This window comes from Actinia tenebrosa, unplaced genomic scaffold (genome assembly GCF_029948245.1).
Source record: "Actinia tenebrosa isolate PJP-AT-01 unplaced genomic scaffold, QUT_ActTen_1.0 PGA_scaffold6__47_contigs__length_16458017, whole genome shotgun sequence".
Classification (NCBI taxonomy): domain Eukaryota; kingdom Metazoa; phylum Cnidaria; class Anthozoa; order Actiniaria; family Actiniidae; genus Actinia; species Actinia tenebrosa.
This window is the reverse complement of record NW_028292583.1, coordinates 10,470,226-10,491,347: the sequence shown is the minus strand read 5'-3', so window position 1 is coordinate 10,491,347 and position 21,122 is coordinate 10,470,226. Positions and strand designations below refer to the sequence as shown.

Below are 21,122 nucleotides of genomic sequence, written 5' to 3'. Positions count from 1 at the left end.
CGAACTTAGTTGTCTAGGTGCAAATGAGAGGCTCATCGTAGTTCTAGGAGCTGATAATTAGAAAAGATTTGGGTGGGGAATGCTCGTACGAGGCTCCATTCGAGATTGGTATTCGAAGCAGTTCAAGTAAATTCCTCAAGGATTTCCGGTTTGAATTATTGAAAGTTCACCATTCATCAATGGGCGTTATTTTAAGAAAACTATTTTTCTTGAGTCCTTTAAGATGCCTCAAAACTTGCATTTTTTTTCGAGATGGGATGCATTTTCCCTGCAATTTTAAAATTTGCTTTAAGAAAAAAAACGCACCAAAAGGGATCCGAATTCAAAGCAAATAATATTTTTTTTGCCAATTAAGACTCCTCACTTGTTAACCTTTAGATTTCGAAAAGGACTATAGAAGAAAAAAAAGATTAAAGAAAAACTGCCGTACATAGAAAATATTCTTAATTTATAATGCAAAGTAAGGCTGTTTTCTCGGTATATTTGGCGGACCTTAGCAAGGGACGTACGTAAGGCTGATCATGATTAGGAATAGGCGTCACACAACTTCGATATGTACATTCAGTCAAAGACAAAAGAAGATTCGTAGAATAACAGCGTTTCTTGTTTAATGTTTATAGATACGAGAATCGAAACGCGTTTCTGTGAGAAATTCTGCTTGTAAAAATTGATTATCTATAAACAATTTCAATCTCAAAACGACATGAAATGTTTAAGATTAATTTGAATCGCCTACTTGGCGGATTTTCCTTCTATTTACATACTGTTCAAGTGAAAATGATTATGATAATATAAGTAACGCCTTTAGAACCGATTTGATGAATATATCGGTCAGGTCAGTTCTATTGACGTATTTTATGAGTCCAGGCAATCTCGAAATTTTGATTCTTTGAGTTTTTTTAAATATATATATAGGAATATAGCTTGCGGAGGGGAATATCGAATGTTTTGGCTTTCCCCCATACGGCTTTTCCATCGCATGATTTCATTTTAACAAACGCTTTAACGGTGTGATGTAGTAGTAGGCATAGAGCATGAGTGTGGAGCACCAGTGACGGTTCTATATGATCACCTTTTCATAGGCTGGAAATTAAGCGAAAGAGGCGTAAGTTTACATATTCTAGTGATTTAAGACGAGAAAAAAATGAAGCTATTAAAGAGCCATATCAATGATGATAGCGCGCTAGCGCGTCGTGGTTGTTAAGGCTAGATGGTTATCACAGTCGACTAGCGTTCGAAGCAACCAAAACTTGAAGGTCGCTTGGTTTATTCTCCCTTGATTAATTCGAGGATTTTTCTCCGGGTGTCCTCCGGTTTTTCCTCTCCTGCAAAATTTCACGTGTACACGCTATAGGTTGTTCAGCCAAGGTATAATAAGATTGGAAGTTTGTTGTTGTTGTTGCGCTGTTGTTGTTGTTGTTATGTTTTTTTTAATAATTAAATTAGTTAATAAAGTGAAAATTTTGATCTAAAATGAGGCATAAAAAAGGAGGACCTTAATGTTGATCCTATACTGATATTGTTGGTGGCTCCCCCACGGTCTTGCGCTTCTGTCAACAGTCATTGAATTATTACTGCCACTCTCAATCGGACATATTACACGTCTCGAGATTCTGCTTCTGTCATTTCTGTCGCCGTTGAAAGTGTGAGAATTTGCGGAGATTGAACCCATCAGCTGTGAATCAAGACGTAGAGACGAGATAGAACAGAATAGGACATGTAGTCAGGAAGGATAGCGAGAATTACTGTATGACAACATTGAGGTGGACGCCAGAGGATCGTTGGGATAGTAGAGGGAGACTAAAGTGATTTGGAGAAGGACAGTTGAGAAAGAACGCCGGAAACTGCGGCAAGGCGGGATGAACAAGCTGCAATGCGGCTAAAGTGGTGGCGCAGAGCAGAATGGGTTATGTTGAAGGAATATTGTGAATGTCTCTCATATGCGCCTCTTGGTAAGGTGATTATGGTGATGATGATGATGACGATGATGATAATGGTGAAATGGTGTCCCAATTTCATTCCCAAATCCACTTTGCATGGGGTCAGAGCCAAGTATGGCTCATGCAAATGACCCCTGGTAATTTCAGTCTCTTTGCGCACATCATGCTATATACCCTTTTATCTTGGGCGTAATGTTTCCTTCGAGTTGTATCTCGTGCGCAAACATTACGCGAAAACAAATGATACGCCCCAAGCTAAAAGAGTCAATTCCCATTTTCCAGCGAAGTGAAGGATAGCATAGCTCGATCCTAAATGTCAACTTTCCCATTTTCATCTTTCCCTTTAGTAAATTTCAGTACTGTTACTTGTTTTTCTCTTGCCGCAAAAGCTAACACGCTAAATCCCGATTTGATCTGTGAGTTAGCCCGCTTGTCCTTGTATCAGGCCATGTTTAACTAAATTTAAAGGTAAAGACATTTTTAGAATCTTCATTAAGTCGGATGACAATCAATTGCCCTATATCACTATGACATCACTGCTTGTTTATGTGGGGAATAGAATCGCCAAATCCAATAGAAAATTCAACAAAATTTGCTCCTAGCGAAACAGTTTAATCTAAAATGGCCTGGTTTTCAGATATAATATGTGTTAATATGTACTAAAAAAATATTCTGAGCGTTTGCTGGCTATTCTACTTCTCTTCGTGGATTGATACGGATTTTAGAACAATTTTCGGTGAATTTGCGTTGATTTGACCCCCTCCGACGACCATGATCTTTTGCGTTTAAACAATAGATTGTTTTGATGTGACGTCATAGCAATTAGCTAATCATGATCTACCAAACGAACCAGTCAGAAGAGTCGAAAAGATACAAGAACAAGCGGTTACCAATACATTAGCATGCGCAGTGATGAAAAGACCCTTATGAGCTCTTCTACGGGAAGATACAACCTCTGTAAACTGGCTTCCTATTTTTGCGTGCATTTCAATGACGTCGTAGCAACCATGTTAGTTAGCAACCAAGTTTAACAAAACATGTATTCAACATGGCGGCCATGCAATCTTGTCCCTTATTTTCTCATTGCAAAAGATGGCCGGATAGTGTTACTTCAAGATACTTGCAAGTTGCGCATTGCCACAAGAACCTTAGATAAGCGCACTGACACTGATGCGCTCTTCTTGGCTCCGCTCAATTTTGTTTGCACGAAAAAGGCTTTTTCCCTGCCAGGTTAAAAAGAGAGATTAAGCCTGTAAATTACCAGACGATCCGATCCGTCTTCCCCAGGAGTTTCTGGTCCTGTACTTGATGTAGACTATAAAAGCCTTTGCCGATAAACAAACCACTGTTTGCGAAGACTGCTTTCTACAAAAAATATGTTTCTCCCCTACATTTACGCCGGAACGCGAATAATAATAATATCAGATTCGAAAGCGCCACCTGGTCTCCAAACGCGCAGTTGGTTGCGCACAGCCCTGATGTGCGGATGTCGTGGGTTCAAGCCTCCGAATGGACCAGCACCCAGGGTCTTCAAATATATCTGAGTAGAATTAAGGTGCTATCTTTGCTCTAAAATTAACAAGGAATGTAAGAACGATGCCTTGATTCATGAATGACAACATGAAATGGCAGTCCCATCTCATTCATAGAGTTTAACATGGAAGGTCGCAAGTTTTCCAGCTGCCACTTTAAAATGTCGTCTTCTAACTCAATATTTAACAGTTATTCTCCGAAGACTAAGTGATTATCGGCGAATATTCTCCATAATCACCGAGCCTGAGGGGGAATAATTGTTTTAGTAAAATTTTAGACTTGAATATCAGATAAAGAGTAAATTCAATATAATTTTTTTAGTGAGTTCGCAAACCTTTGCGACTCTGGTTTCGTCATATTCTTATTCTCGAACATGGTATTTCCTGAGTGTCCCGGGTATGTAAGAGGTTTTACAGGTATACATATTGAGCCCTCTTACTTCCGCCTCAGATGAACTTAACGTTTGCGAACTATTTAAAAATTGCGAGATATTCTATGAACTGCGGAGCTCGTTACGAAGTCGATATTCAATGGTCCACTGACCAGATTATTTCAGTGCACAGGCCCGGTTAACCACACAGGAAGAGATTATCTTCTAGTCGGCCCTAAACTACATATAATGTGCAGGTTAGAGGCCGACTGATGTTCTGACGGAAGAGCCAATCTCTTACCCTGGCCTGCGGACAGAAGAAGCGCAGCCATGGGTACGAGATTGCATGAGGAGCTTTACCAGGCCTCGACTCTTTGCCTTTAACCACAGGAAACCCTTGTCCAGACTTGGGTTCAATATTTTGAAAAAAGACTATAACTTAATTTGTTGCTTGCGTTCTGGATTTTGAGATTTAAGCAGTATCCTAAATTCAAAAAGTTAACTGCGATCTCATGTTTTTAGATTGCAACTGGGGATAAAAGTTGAAATTTCTCAATATTTCTCAACATTTATTCTATAGTATATTGTTATGCATGAACTAGAGTAGGCTTCGGTGCTCGGTTACCGACATTCTACGCAAATGCTGTGCATTTTTTACTTGTGCGCGCAAGAAACAAGTACTGAAACACGATCGTTTTTATCCAATCAGGAAACAGATAGCCTGTAGTAAATGTTGATTTTCCTCCCTCGACTTCTGTTCATCGACGCTTCGGGCGCAATGATTTCGGATGAGTGCGCAGGTCATAAAAAGATCTCTCTATATAACAAACAACTATGTTTCGTGCTTTTCGCAACCCCATCTCAGCACGTCTTGTTCATCAATCATTCACTTGCTTTAGTAGCCATTGTTGATCATGCGCCGTTTCGTTCGTTTTGACGCTGTTGTTGTTAATTAATGTAAAATAATTAACGACGCCAAACCGAACATCAGTATGATTCCAATATAGAACAATATTTGATTGTTTCCAACCTGAACCTTTGAATCTGACCTTGGTAATCTTCTGAAGGTTATCCGGACAGCTGAAACTTTAAAGGAAACCACGGAATAATAGGCTGAAACTATCTGCACAACTAAATCACGCGCGGCATAATAAAAGAACCAGTCATTTTCTAAAAGCAGGCTTTTGAAATGATCAAGTAAAACTACTTTTTTTCTTTTATCTGTGGTTTTTGGATTTAGAGTAATTATACCGTGTATGGTAATGACTTTGCGGTTGTCTACATATTAGTCATGAAGTTAATTTTGATACTTAAAAATCTACTCGATGTCGGTAAGACTGAGCTATAACTGTGAAGGCTTGTGCTCGTAATGCACAGAAGAAACCACTTGCTATATAAGGGATCGACACGGAGAAAAATAATTGCGCACTCGATCGAAGACAGGGAGGAAAAATCAACCTCCGAAAATCTGCAAATCCAGATTACTATAAACCTAGACATTATGTAAATGATTCATGATCTGTACAGTTAGTGAGATTTAGAAACCTTTTGAGATAGCTTAAAGTTAAAAAGTTTTCTAAATCTAAAGCTAGTGCTAAGCTTCGATATACCTGTCTGGTTTATTGTCCTGGCATAAAAATGGACGGTCTACAGCTTGGCAACGAATCGATCCGCTTCAACTGAGTCGGAATTCCGCTGTAACTGGTTTGACGAACGGAAGTAAAACTATAGTCTTGTTATTGTACTGACATGTTCAGACTGAGCATTCTAAACACGATTTGAGTATAGTTTGCGTCGACTTGCGCTTTTATTTGTCAAGGTACACTTTAAAAAAACGAAATCTGTGGTAAAGTTCAGATGGCCTGAAATCTCTAGTAAAAAAAAGGAAAGGAAAAAAAGGAAAAATTGGCCGGAATGATCATGTGACAAGAGGAGATGACGAAGTATAACTATGAACGCTTAAATAACAAAGCTAAAGAAATAGAAAAGGATCGAGGAAGAAAAAGAAGAACAAAGAGAAGAAAATGAGGAAGAAGAATAAGAAAAAGAAGAAAAAGAAGAAGAAGAAGAAGAAAAAGAAGAAGAAGAAGAAGGAGAAGAAGAAGAAGAAGAAGAAGAAGAAGAAGAAGAAGAAGAAGAAGAAGAAGAAGAAGAAGAAGAAGAAGAAGAAGAAGAAGAAGAAAAATCATCAATGAGTAGGAGAAGTACAAGTGCAAATCACTTCAGAAAAAAGAAAAAGACGTAAACTAAGCAAAGAGCCGGCCGGGGAAATAATTTTTTAAAAACAAACTAAGCAAAGCTAAGCCGTAATTTTGTTTACTTGAGCACTTCGTTCTCGAGCTCCAGCAGGAAGACTAAAAATAAACCCGTCCCTCCAACGATAGATTACGTACTCAATATGAGAGTAAAAATAAACAAATTACTAGTTCTATTTACTGGTCCATACACAATAGTAATTGAAGCAGTTTCATGAGAGTTATTACACCAGCATTTCGAGTCATGAATAGAGAGCATAATGAATAATAATAACGGATGTTTTTATGTCATAACAATGCGATGATGACATCAGTACCCGCAGGAAGCAGTGGAACTCAACTGGTTAAATCTATAGGATATGCGTTTGTGACCTCCGTAAGTTCCTCTTTGGACGTGCTATTGTAACATTACTGAAAAACTGCATTATAATCTATTCATTTTTAAGTTTTTAACAAACCTCAGGATCTGTTCTTTCTGTTGTGGGCTTCCTGTGTTTGATGCCACAGGAATCCTGGTTGTTTCTATCTCTTTGACTTGCATCAGAGTTACATGCGCATTTAGGCTTTGATCAGTTTGCAAAACTTTTCTCTTTTGGTGAGGAGCAGATCCTTTTATTTCTCTCGATTCAAAAAATACAAATAAAAACTGTCATTCAGTTGTCACAGTGAACTAAGTTTCAAAAGCCACAAGAACTTTGTTCCGTTTTTTCTACTAACTGTGTGCACGTGGTAACAGGTTTTATTTCAATTCGTGTTAAACACCATGAAGATCTCAATATAAACCTGTAAATCTATTGATCGTTGTGTCACGTCCGATTGATGATTCTTTATTCCTGTTTTAACAGAAACATAACTAAACCGGAAATGACGAGTTCGCACCAATCGCTTACGTATACGTTTGGATACGCAACCAATACCGACGACAACCAGTTAAATATATCCTACACACACACACACACACACACACACACATATATATGCCTATGATATGCCTAGAAATATCAAAGGTGATTACAAAAAAAAATCGTTTTGCAGGTAGTGGAAGAGTAAATCTGTAACGACAACAGGAAAGTGAAGAGGCCAAATCATGTCTCCACTTTTCAAAAACATAATGACTCTGAAATAAAACAGTTAATAGATAGATAATTTGTAACACCGTTGCAGTTTACACTAGTTTTCACTAGTTTTCCACCTTACTCTGAAATAAAAGTTTACCAGTAAACGGATATATAAAATAATATATATAGAAAAATAATAAATGAATAAAATAAAATAGGAAAATGAAGGAATGTTTCTTTGCAAAAAAAGGGATAAAAAACACTTTCATTCTAGCTTTATTCCATTATCATATCAAAGGTCGTTTTGTGATTCAGCTAAGTAACCGGAAATGATGACGATTCCTTTATTATAATTCTGCTCTCGTCGGGTCGTCGGCCCGGCAGTCGCTAAACTTCGGCGGATTTAAAAAAGCATAATAAGAATTTTAAGAGTAGTTTTAGAAAGAAAAAAAGCTACTTATGCCACTTTCTCCTCTGAATTTATTATTAAAACTACTGTTACTTCCTACTTCAGCAATGAAGTAACCGGAAATAAATGATCTGATACTTCTCGATCTGCTCTCGTGAGTTCGTCGGGTTTTGTTCGTGAGGGAATCGTAAAGTAAAGTTTCCGGCGGATGTGGAAAGCGTTTTCCGTAACTTTTAGTTCCTCTGGCCACAGTTTTTGGATTTTCCGATGTAAATATTGCATAATTATTAATTTTAATTTAACATTTAATATATACATAGTAGTTTTTTATCAAAAAATATATGGTTGTTTAAGCTTGAAGCGAAATTTAAACGGAATGACTCGTTTTTAGTGCAGTTTGTTCCTTTTTTAACAGTTTTAAAGACAAAACGCAATCTTTTTGTTGGTGCTTTATTAAAACGAAAACATCTTAGTTCTGATTTTTGAATATAGAGAAACCAATCCGTAGAATGATAGGTAAGTGTCAGGAAAGAGTCAGAATATAATTCACAGTCTGTGTCAGTCAAAGTGATAGTAAATAGTTCTGTTTGTTAGTGACAGTATCCGTTTTGTCATAGTTAATATTAACTATGGTTTTGTCTTGGGTATATATGTAACTCTTTCTGTTTCAGCGTGTTAGCTTGCAATGTCCGGTGTAGAGCGTATTCAAGTACTTCATATTTCATTTTCTATAAAAGCCGGCGTTGTTTTTCAGCAAGAAAAATAAGATAAAAATATATAAATACAAGCAACAAATGAGAAAAATAACTTAGATATAAAACAAAGAAAAAGGGAAAAAGATAGCTTAACTTTTAGGGATAAATCTCGTTCGGAAATTGCATCAGATGAAGTTAGTTTAGTTCATCTTACGTAAATAATTTTTAAAAAGTCCCAAACTCTAAACAGACCAATTTGTAATTAATGTTTTTTTATGGAATAATTCCATTGAGTCAGCCCTCTTTGTTATATAAATCACTAAAGATTAATTCACACCGTTTCATTATGAAAGTGAGTGATATTGCATTAATGACTGGACGTCTGCTCTTCTCACGAAAGAGCTGAAGCATTTGTCCTTTAGTGATATTTCCACGGAAGTGTTTTGTCATGTTAGAAACGCTTTCCAGAAAAAGCAGATTCATAGAACAGAGATAAACAAGTTACAATGCCGTTGAAAATTTTGTGTAAACAAAGGGTTTGCAAAGAGTAGTATTTGCATAATAAGTCATTAAGTGACTTTGGTTTAGTGATTAATTCAGTGGTTTCAAGTTCATCTCCCTGGAATGTTTGTCAGTTAACTTCGTTTCGTCTCAAGTCTGGTTTCTACAAGTCTCGTATTGCCGTTGGAAAAATATCTAAGCATGGTTATACTTCATTATCTATTCCTGGTCATGATCCTCCAACTGATATTACTATTTCTATGGATATTCATCGTAATCCTGGCCCTTCTTCGTTTAACTCTGACCTCAAGACTACGGTTCAACGACTTCATATGGTTCATCACACAAATAATTATCATCGTTCATTGGATATGCCTCGTCTTTCTTTACAACATTTAACATCTACACCTGTGTTATCCCATGTCTTTTATGGCCATAACAGAACATCGGTCCTTAATTACAATAAAGAAATCCTGGATTCCACAGCTGGAAATTCAAATCTTAACCGTCAACTGCCGTTAATAACATACTCAAGAGCAAATCTTTTCGAACTTCGCCGTAATACAAAAGCTCCTTCATCTTGCTGCTCCTCTGCTCTTAAGGAATTAAAGCTTTTTCGATTTCGTGGCAAGCGAGGTGGTCATCGTACAGATCGTTCTACAATTTCATCATCACCTGCTTCAACAACAAACATTAAAATTCCTGCATCACTTGAACCTGCTTCAATTTCTACCTCAACTGCAAACTACATGAAATTTTGTCTCTTAAATGCTCGTTCAATAAACAATAAATCTCTTTTAATTAAGGATTATGTTGTTGAAAGAGACATCGATATTCTCGCTATAACTGAAACCTGGCTAAAAAATACTAATTCTGATTTTATTGTGCGTGATATTTGTCCTACTGGTTATTCGTTTTGTCATGTTCCTCGTCAAAATCGTACTGGTGGAGGTGTTGGCATAATGTATAAAAATAGCCTGAAAATCAATCATCATGTAACAATGTCTCACACGTCTTTTGAATTTATGGAAATGCTACTTCATCATCAATCGTCTACTTATCGTATTGTTATTGTTTATCGTCCACCCTCTTCAAATAGCTTGCTATTTAATGATGATTTCACTACTCTCTTGGAACGACTGGTTACATCTTCTGGCAAACTGGTAATTTCTGGAGATTTTAACTTTCACATCAATGACACTAAAGATAATAATGCTAATCGCTTTATGGATTTACTCGATTGTTTTAATCTGACTGTCCTTGATCCTGTTTCACCTACACATAAAAGTAATCACGTTTTGGATCTAATCATTACAAGATCTGATGAAAAATCTGTGACCAACCTTACTGTACACGATCCTGTTTTATCTGATCATTATGCTGTTCATTGTATGTTATCTGTAAACAAGCCTCTACTTCAATCAAAAAGCATTTCTTATCGCAAGCTTCGTGCAATAGATGCTGATTGTCTCCAACAAGATATTATGAACTCTGCACTATATCAATGTCCTGCTACTCAACTATCTGATTTGTGTACTCAATATGACTCTGTTTTATCGTCTATTTTAAATAAACATGCTCCTTTACGTTCTCGATCCATCTCCCTTCGCCCAAGAGCTCCATGGTATACTGACGAAATTCAAATTAATAAAACAAAGCGTCGTAATCTAGAAAGACGTTGGCGACGTTCCAAATTAGAGGTTGACCGTGAATTATATGTTGATCAATGTAATGTTGTTAAAAAACTGATTTTTGATGCAAAAATGAATTTTTATTCTAATTTGATTACTGATGCTGGTTCTAACAGTAATGATCTATTCCGTTCTATTGATCGATTGCTACACCGTATACCTGAGAAAAAACTACCAACCTCAACTTCATCCACAGATCTAGCTAACAATTTTGTTTACTTCTTTAAAAACAAAATCGTTAACATCAGAAATGGCTTCGTTCCTACGTCACATCTTTCAAATGATTTCTCTTATCTGGATTCACCTAAACTGGATTGTAAAATTGATTCATTTTCGCCTATCTCTATTGATGAATTATCAGCCATTGCGAAAAAGATGTCATCTAAATCCTGTAGTCTTGATCCTTTTCCTGCAAGTCTCCTACTTGGACATTTTGGTGCATTACTGCCTACTATATGTGAAATCGTTAACCTGTCACTTCAAACTGGTGTTGTTCCATCTTCTCTTAAAGTTGCTGTTTTAAAACCGTTACTGAAAAAACCATCTCTTGATCATGAAATTTTTGGAAATTATCGCCCTATCTCTAATTTAAAGAATATCTCCAAGATTATTGGAAAAGTCGTTTCCCTTCAGCTAAATGATTATCTGTCTCTGAACAATCTCCATGAACCATTGCAGTCTGCATACAAAACATTTCATAGCTGTGAAACTGCTCTTCTTCGAGTACAAAATGATATCCTCCACTCCATTGACAATCGTTCTTGTGTTGCCATGCTACTCTTGGACCTATCTGCTGCATTTGACACAGTTGATCATCAAATTCTTCTAGATCGTCTCCATACAAAATTTGGCATTTCTGGCATAGCTCTTCAATGGTTTAAGTCCTACCTCACTGATCGCTTTCAATTTGTTTCCATTGATGATTTTTCTTCTGAAGCCCTTCAACTTGATTGTGGCGTACCTCAAGGTTCTGTACTTGGTCCTTTGTTGTATCTCCTTTATACTTCTCCAGTAGCTGATATCCTCCGAATACACAGAATGTCTTTCCACCTTTATGCTGATGACACTCAATTATATATTCCTTTCTCCTGTAATGATGATTTGTCCCTTAATGATTCCATGAATCTGATTGAAAACTGTCTATCTGATATTGATGCTTGGATGACTACAAATAAATTGAAACTAAATAAAGGCAAAACTGAATTCCTGTTATTTTCTTCAAAGCACAGCCCACAGTTAACTCTTCCTTCTCTTCAATTTGGTTCTGATGTGATAATGCCCTCAATGCATGCTCGGAACATTGGTGTCATATTTGATACGCATCTTACTTTGGTTCGTCATGTGAATAATATTTGCAAGTCTTCTTTTTATCATCTCAGAAACATTGCTAAAATAAGAAAATACATCTCTTTGAAAACAACTGAAACTCTCGTCCACGCGTTCATATCCTCCAAACTCGACAACTGTAACTCTCTGCTCTTTGGCTTACCAAACAAACTCTTAGATAAACTACAATCTGTACAGAATGCTGCTGCCAGAATAATCACTCTTTCCCATAAACATGACCACATTACACCTATCCTCGTTAATCTGCATTGGCTACCAATTGAATCTAGAATCAAATATAAAATCCTATTACTTACTTTTAAAGCTCTTCATGGCCAATCTCCTATCTATATCCGGGAACTCATTTCAGTGTATAAACCGAACCGTAATCTTCGTTCTGCATCACAAGTTCTTCTATCAGCACATTCTTATAATCTTAAATCTTATGGTCATCGCTCCTTCTCTGTGGCTGCTCCTGAACTCTGGAACTCACTTCCAATATCTCTCCGAAATGCATCAAGTCTTGCCTCATTCAAAACTGAACTTAAAACTTATCTCTTCAAATTAGCATATTCTTTGTAAATTATTTTATTTTGTCGTTGTCTTTGTCGTTTGTTTACTAGCGCTTAGAACAGATTTGTATTTGCGCTTTATAAATAAATATTATTATTATTATTATTATTATTATTAAGTGTTCATTAAGCGTGCATCTGTGACGGATTACTTAAATAAATTTATCTTAACTGATTCTCGTGAAGAGAAAAATTATGCAATTTCATAGGAAATTACGACGCTTTTGTTGTTATAGAATAAAGCTATTTAAATCTGCAGAACTAAATTTCTATCGTTATTTTTCACTACAGAAATTTGAAGTGCGAAAAACAATTAAGTGCTCCGTGTGAAGTTTGAAAATGGAAATCACATAGACTTAATGTTTGGTGTTGTATCACAACCTTATAATAATTATTTCGCTTCTTATGACAAATTGAAAGCTGAATTTCGATTAGAATAAGACAACGTCACAAAAGGTTATACAGATTCTCAAAGCCTTGAGAGAAAAATGATTAAATTGTCCGACTTTTTTGCAATCAAGAGTGAACATAATATATTCAGTATGCCACATTTGACATATAGTAGGAAAAAAGCAAACTTGACACGGATGTCCTCGCTCGATAGAATTCTGATGGTCACCGGAGAACCACCAAAAATCAAAAGCTTACCGATTAAATAAATCACCGAACTGAACAAAAAAGATGGCCTCGGTTCTAAACTTTTAATCCACAAACAAAAGACATTTTCCAAGTGAAGGAAAATAATTGATTTGTTGAGTTGTTTCGGTATTTCTAGACTGACCTAGTTGGGTTTGACCTCTTCAGCTGAAGACTTAGTTTGCTGCATCGCAAAGTAATTATTGTTATTATTTCAAATAACTTTAGAACGTTTTATGGTCGCTACTATCTCATGAGTATGTGGTGCTGATACGGACTAAAAAGGTCTTTTGGATAAATTCCAGTTTTTGCATCTTGTCAAGCTTGCACTGAAAAGAGATCTTCTTTTAAATGGCAAGATAACCTCGTGTCGTCGATGCACTTTGAGTTATCAAGTTTCTGTTCGTGCTAGCGATCGTCTTTTGAACTCTTTGAATTGTAATTTAATACTTCTTTACTGGTATTAGCGTTTTATGAACCTTTGTATCAAACGGTGGATTCAAGTGGTCTTAATACACAAGTTTTTAGTTGTTTTGGAACTACTCGATCGTAGCAGAGGATTCTTTCGAGGGTGTGATTCAAGCACATTAATCGAAAACTGAAAAACGTTTCGATAAAGAAAATAACCACATCAGATTTGTTTATCAACTTTTCAAAATCTTCATTTATTATTGCAGTTCTTTGCAAATAAAATACAACTTCATATAAATATCAATTTAATATATATATCTAACTTTTCAATTACATAAAATACATATTCTCTGGTTTTCTTCTGTTATCTCAATTTTTGAACTGTAAAATGCTTCAAGTTTTCTTTACAAGATTATATACATTTAGCTTTTCAGCTATTTCGCTTTTAATGATAACAACACGACCTTCAAAATCGTGTTAAAATGCAATAAATAATATTTTTCGATTGTGGTTTTGATGTCTCTGAGATTAACGTAACTCAGTTCGTCAAGTTTAACAGTAATTGATGTTGATGCATGAACAGTAACTTTACAACTGTAATGTTCGCAGACATGCCCTGGTTCGACGTTAACTCTTTGCAAATCAATCTTTAACTGATCTCCTCTTGATGGCTTCACTGTTTATGTCTATAAATCAACATTGGTTCTAAAATATCTGAGTCTTTAATGCGTGTGTTGAGGCTGATGCCTTTTCATGTGTAGGGCCAAATGATCAGATCTTGCAAAAGCTCTATCACAGTGTTGACATTTGAATGGCTTGTCTCCAGTATGCTTTCTATAATGCCTCGTAAGTTCATCAGACCTCGCAAACCTCCATTCACAACCTTCCCACGAACATTTATAAGGTTTTTCTCCTGTATGCGTTCTCATGTGGGCTTTAAGATGCGAGCTTTTCGTGTAGACCTTCTTGCAACCTGGATGATCACAATGGTGTATCCTTCGTCGTTGCAAGTCGGGAGAGTTGCGTCTGTTACCACTATTAATGAGGACAGTCTGTGGTGGTTGATAAGGAGGTGGAGGTCCAAGAGGATGACTACTCAAAATAATCTGTGCTTGTTCCGGAGATCCAGGGTTCGAATTTGGCGGCGTTGGAGGGAAAATCACAGTGTAGTCACTCGGTGGGGGAATAACTTTGATTTGTCGAGAAAGATTCGAATTTATATTTAACACAGTGTTCTGATGTATTGTCTGTTGTATTATCGACGACGAAGAAACTGGATAAGATCCGTCGCAGGAAGTAACGAATACTTTGTCACACAGAACGCCATCTTTGTCGTCTAATTCGTCATCGAACGTGAAGAACTCGTTTACAACATTCGCGCTTTCGCGACGAAATTTTCTTTTCCTCAAGTTGGCGATGGACGGATTAACTGGTGACTGAGCACAACAAAGATATTTATCCATCTCCCATCTTGTCTATAAAAATAAAATAGAAAACCAATTGGTTAGATAATAAATCAAACTGTAAAACAGAATCAATATATTTTAAATAGCTGCCTTCAAAAAGAGCAACCGACATGCATTATTAATTTAACTGTTCGATTGCGTCCAATTTGAGTATAAAGAACTACAATCAGTTGGTATATTTCAACAACTATTTGGTTTTGAGTAAACAAACTCTGGTTTTATCAAGGAAGGGAATAAGATTTCGTCGAAAAATAATGCACAAAACGAGCGAAAAGTTGCTAATTTCACCAAAGGTCATTGCGTATATATTTATTCAAACAATTTTTTTTCCTCCTTCAAGTGAAACTTTCAATATAAAAACTATGACCAAAACGTGAAATTTTGTAACAGTTCTTTCTAATTAGTAGAAAAATTTCTTGATATTGTCAAAAAAGCATGTAAAAATATATCCTGGACTAAAAGCGAGAGTTTATTAAGATATACGTGTGACAGAGTGTTGTTTTCGCGCCTTATCAAAAGTCGGATGATAATGGAGTGTATAGGAATGCTAGTAGTTAGTGTATAATATAATGTATAAATAACATAAATAATCAAACACCAACCTGTTGCCATTCTTCAGTGCCATTCTGTACGTTCATCACTGATCTATTTTCTGGTCGAGTCATCGTTTGAACAGTAGAGGAGATGAGTTGACAATCTTGACTTACTGATGTGTCTTCGAGCACGGCTCTTGCGTTCTGTATCACCGGTACGGCAAGCGCCATTTCGACTATATACTCCTTACCAATTATTCAACAGTGTGTTTTCAAAAATTAGTGAACAAAAACAAACTCTCCAAGTGTTGTAAGTTCAATTTTTCTATTACAGAACGTGTTAGTTTTGCGCTCTACTGTTTCGTGTTAACTTTGCTACCGTTTATATGCACTCGTCCGAAATGTTGTAAAGCTCTTATTGCCCTTATAAGGACAATTTAGGCGTGTATTTGATAAAATCTTATTGTCATTTCTGGACAAATAAAAGTATTCTCTTGGGACCTAATCAACCAATCATGTACCTCGTTTCTATGAGAAATGACGTCAATGACCTTTTAGGTCATCTTACTGTTCTCTGATTGGTTCCTTTGTGTTGATATTTCAATTAGACCTAAAATCAATGTCAGTTAATTGACAGAAATTTAAGTTGTTATTGTGCAGAAATGATACACTCGAGAAACAAAGCCGATTGAAACCCGAGAGCAGGTCGAGTGATACCTCATTTCCGGACTAGAAGATTCGGCTGCATTCCGTAAACTTTCGGATTTGTCATCCCTTAACTCATTAACCACAAATCACCCAATAAATACTCTTTTTGTCATGAGATGTTGTTTATTAAAATGTTTCCAGTAGTTCAATGTTTTTTTGAGGCAGAAATATAGACTTTTTCTAGCAGATTTTCAGTTTTGGCACAGGCTTCGAGAGTACCGGACAAATATGACCAAATTCGGGAAAACTTCGTCTCACGTCGTTAAGTTATCTATTTTAATCTTCGTAAAGGTCACATGCCAAAAAAAAGCACATGTCATTTGCATACGATCAAAACAAGTCTAAAGGTAAACAATATCTGGGCTCATTTAACCGAAGAAAATATAAAGAAAACTTTATACGAATGGAAAGAATGTGGTTTACCAAAGTATTGCATGACAATTTTCGTTTACTTCAAGAACAGAGTGTTAGTCCGATTTCCTGTCCATTACATTGTAACACAAGTAAAACATTTTTTAATCTGCTGACAAAGCATATGTTCAAAAAGTAATTTTTTTAGACGGAAATATTAGAAAAATGTCTTTCAACCGCAGAGGACAGCCCATGATCATTAATTTGTTATCGCCAAATTCCGATTACAAGCCCGTAAACCGATCTTGGCGAGATCGGATCCACTCGTGTGAACGAGAGGTTAGCGAAGGTGTGGCGACATCTGTCGATCTGGCCGATTGATGGCCGACAGATGCTAAAATACCCGTCGAAGTGTCTCGTTTTTAATCGGAGGCGTCGCCGAAAGCTGTTGAGAACTCGATGGAAATATCCGCTTTCACTCCAGGGTTCAACTAAAAGGTCGCTGAAGATCTAATGAGTTGAAGGTAGCTAAAACATGGGCGTAGCTAAACATTACTTGTGCTCTGCTGCTAAAAATACTCTGTAAACACCGTGGCTAAGACATTACATTTTCAAGATGTTTTGATTAAAATATTGTTTCAAAGTTTGATAGTTTGAGCATATACTGTGTAAACAAATCCAAAGGAATTTTTGAAAACATTTTTGTAGATAACATGCTTTTTGCTCTGATCGGTATGGAAGATTTTGAATTAAGAGTTTGATATTTTACGACCCAAAGTTTTGTCTTTTTGGTTAACCACACCGGCGAGCAGTTTAAAACCTTTTCTTGAGGGATAATCCGATAGGTAAACCACTTCAATCGAAACTAAACCAAACTGATTTTAAGAATGTACAGAAATAGATTATTGTACAAGAGTTTCACCAACACGAAATTACTGAAGACAGTAACAAGAAAGTCATAGAAAAAAGCGAAAAAAGAAACTAAAAGAAGTCTAACGGTCGCTACCTGTCGACTGCCTTATTAAGAAAAAGAGTATAGTTCTGAAAACATTTAGTAAGAAAATATAGCTTGAACTAGAAGTATAGGAAAGCGAAAGAAACGATAGAGTAAGGAAATCTTTTTTAAACATAAGGTTAGGCACCTTTTTTGGAATGCCGACACTGAAGAAAGAAAAACTGCAGTATTGTACAACGCCTGGAGGGTATAATTTGACTCTCTTTCTACTTTTCTTTTAAAAAAAGTATATTTAGCAATTTTCTTCAAAATAGAAGTTTAGCTAACTAACAGGGCCACTAGTTTAACAGTTATTTTGTAGCTATTCCGTGCTACCCTCTTTGAATAAAGAGTTTATTATTATTATTATTAAGATTCCTTAATGACATCGCAAACTTCGTCAATCGGTAGACCCATAAACCACAAAACTTCAGAGAAGTTCCGACGGTAGCAAAAGCGAAAGAATGTCGACGGCGCTGCCGTAAAACCAGTATTTCCTGTCGTAAGTGACGTCGTGGATGAGTTAAGGCCTATTTTTGTAAAGTAAACAATTAATCAGGCATGATAATTGATAATTTCTTTTTCATCGGCGTAAATATTTGTTTTATTTGAGTAAACGTTTGTCAAAAAACTTACGGGCTTACATCAAGGTATTAGAATAATTCTAAAAATCTCAAAGAATTAAAGCGAAAACAGTTTGAAGAATTTAAGAATTTTATGAAAATTTAAAAACTTTTATTTCTTCATAAAAACTGAAAAAGTGACGCGGTTGGCGGGTGGTCGAAGATGTCTCCTCCCGAGAAAACTAAACAAAGTATCTATCATTTTCGTATGTTTTCAATCTAAAGTTCAAAGAGACGATCCGTGAATTACAGATAAGATTACGCTACAAATCTTATCAATTTCTTAAATTAGCTTAATTAAAACCGCCTCCGGGATACAAGTGCAGGATTATAAGGGTATTATTTCTTTATAAATAAATCCTTTTAAAACACTTTTATTATTTCTGCATAGAGAGAATTTTTCAACGATCCTAACATCCTTGGACTCTACACAACTAAATTTTGATAATATTTATCGTAAAGTAAAACTGCTTTTACCAGGGCTTTGAAAAGGAGCTTGGGATCTAGATATGAACGCTGACTTTCGACTTTTTATAATCGGAGGAAATCCACAAGGGAAACCTATTTTTGGTGGGTGTTTAAGCAACGTACATTGTTACATTCATTGATCTGTTTCGTCGTAAGATTATCTGTAAAACAGCATAATTCTTAGACACTTGCTGCTTATAACTGGAAAACAAGATGTAAGGACAATTTGCGAACATTATTTTTGTTTAAAATAGCTAAAATTTCAATTGAAATGTTGGCCAGAAATTTCCAAGTTTTATTTAAGTTTCTTGGAATAATTGGCTACCTGCTGCTTTGTGTTGACAACAAAAAAAAACAGTTCCTTAATTACTTCTGTGGAATCTTCTAATCCCAACCCGACGGAAAAACAATCGGAGATTATTCGTGTGTGGCGTCGAGTATTTTCGGAATGCTCCGATTTGTTTCGGTTGAGTGCATTGACGTCATAGCCGTCTGATTCTTTTGTATTTGTGGTAACACTAGACTGGGTGCGCCCGACAGTTATGTTCGGAATGTTTCGCTCAAGAGCCGTAAGGAGCTCGTTCACAGCGAGGTCTTGCCGAGGTTAAGTCGACGACATTTGATACGATCGCCTTAGCTCGGAAAAAAAAGCTTGAGTCGTAGACCGCGACTGACATAATCCACGAACGGTAGGAACACTTAAAATATATTTCGACGTGTTTGAGATTAAAAAGAAAAAGGAGGTAAATTAAGTAATGGTTTTCATTCATTTTTCATAATACTTTATTCTGTTAAATACATTTAAGCGTAATTTTTCAACTGGTTTTAAGCTTAGTAGTATTCTATTATTTAGCTCATAAAAACATGTTCTTTTCCAATAACTTCGCTGTCCTTTTGCCCTCAATCCATCATCACATTCTTCAACACAAATTTTGTTTTCGAGTAGCATTCGGTTTCCGAACGCGAGCCGATACCATCAGTCATCTCTAAATATAACATTCTGTGATCTTACTTTAAGCCTTTTCTGTTTGTTTTTGTGAAATTTTCGCTTTATCAAAGTCTAATTACCTTTTTCTTAAGACATCAACTTTCTTAATTATTTATTTTTTTATTTTTCAAAAATCTGTTTTGGGGAATATTTTTTCTCGACTTCTTGGTTACACGAGAATATATTCAGCATTCGGTACATTTGAATCGTAACTCTATTTATCATGAAACTATTTGTCTAGATTATCCTTGATTTCGAATCAAAAACTCCGAGCAAATTCTTGCTTCACGAGATTTTCAATTTCGTTAAGTTTCGAACTACGCCATTCTGAGAGAAACAGAAAAATGTGAGTTTCAATATTGTGAATTTTTACTTTTTGTTTTCATAAGTGAAGTTTTTTATAGGTACTTAGATATTACTTGTCCAAAGAAATATGTATTTCAAGGTTATTAATAACGAGTGAATTTTATCGTCCAACGTCCAGTCAATCAGTGTCGAATGCGGTTGTTATACAATGAAGGTACGACGCAAAAAGAAAGCATAAAAAAGCTTCAATACTTTACTGTTTCAAGTTTTTATAACACACTAGCTATCACACATGTATTTTTTCCGCTATTTATTCGTAGTTGATTTTGGTACATCTTTTTAATTTTTGTTTTTGTTATTCCACTCGTACTAATTGCTAAATCTAGCAAGACGCAAATATCGATCATGTTAGACTATTAAGTCATATAATAATTCCTCTATTGTTTCTAAGCTAGTGTTAAGAAAATAGCAGCCCCCTAGCAGTGAATGTAAAGTACGTTTAAAACTAATATGAAAAGTTGCGCGAATGGTAAAGGCGTCATAAATACTTCAATAAGCCGTAACATTCAGCTAGTCCTGCATATGAGAATATATACATATACGTATATAGACTATATAATTGTACTGCGGTTATAATGTATCTAGTTGAGCTGATCTGCGCAGTATACCAAGCAACTTTACAGCTGCTAATTATTAGAAAAATCAGAAAAAAATTCCTGGTCCAAGTAGATATTATTTTCTGAACAACACTGATCAACAACAAAATAAAATAATATTAAAACAATAGTGATAAAACAACATTGAGAACAAAAATAACTACAGCGAAAATAGCAGAAATTCGCGAGAATAAGACTGAATGTTTGCAGTTTCTTTTTTCAGTTCCCCCGTTTGTGAAATGATTTGAAACTATCATAAGGCTTTCACGAGTGTACCATGGCAAAGAGTATAAATGTATAACTTTAACAAGAAACGTCAAAGGCTGATTTTCCCTAGATTGAGTATTGAATAGAACGGTCTGAACCTAGGAATATGCAATAATGAATGTTAATCGAAGTATAGAGAAAATAAGAGAAAAATATCAAATGCCCTTGGCGGGAAACGAACCCAGGTCTTCGGTAATCAAGGACCAACCAGGGTACTCGTGAGGATCCCAGAGCGATATTTTCTCTTTAGGTAAGTTGAACACCGTAAATATGTACGCAAAGAATAGACATAGTATAGTAGTGATAAATTATGCGCTCGATGTGTGTAATGAAATAAAGAGAATAAGAGAAAAATTTTGAAATTT

At 35.8% G+C, this 21,122-nt stretch overlaps 1 protein-coding gene across 1 annotated transcript; it reads right to left on the bottom strand.

Annotated features, from left to right (window-relative positions):
- Positions 1 to 13,622: 13,622 nt before the first annotated feature.
- On the bottom strand, positions 13,623 to 15,779 carry LOC116287337 (uncharacterized). Its single transcript, XM_031694007.2, has 2 exons — positions 15,466 to 15,779; positions 13,623 to 14,872 (listed from the first exon to the last, which is right to left on the bottom strand). Exons 1-2 carry the CDS (start codon positions 15,625 to 15,627, stop codon positions 14,120 to 14,122), a joined length of 915 nt encoding a protein of 304 aa, XP_031549867.1. The 5' UTR covers positions 15,628 to 15,779; the 3' UTR covers positions 13,623 to 14,119.
- Between the last annotated feature and the right edge of the window lie 5,343 nt (positions 15,780 to 21,122).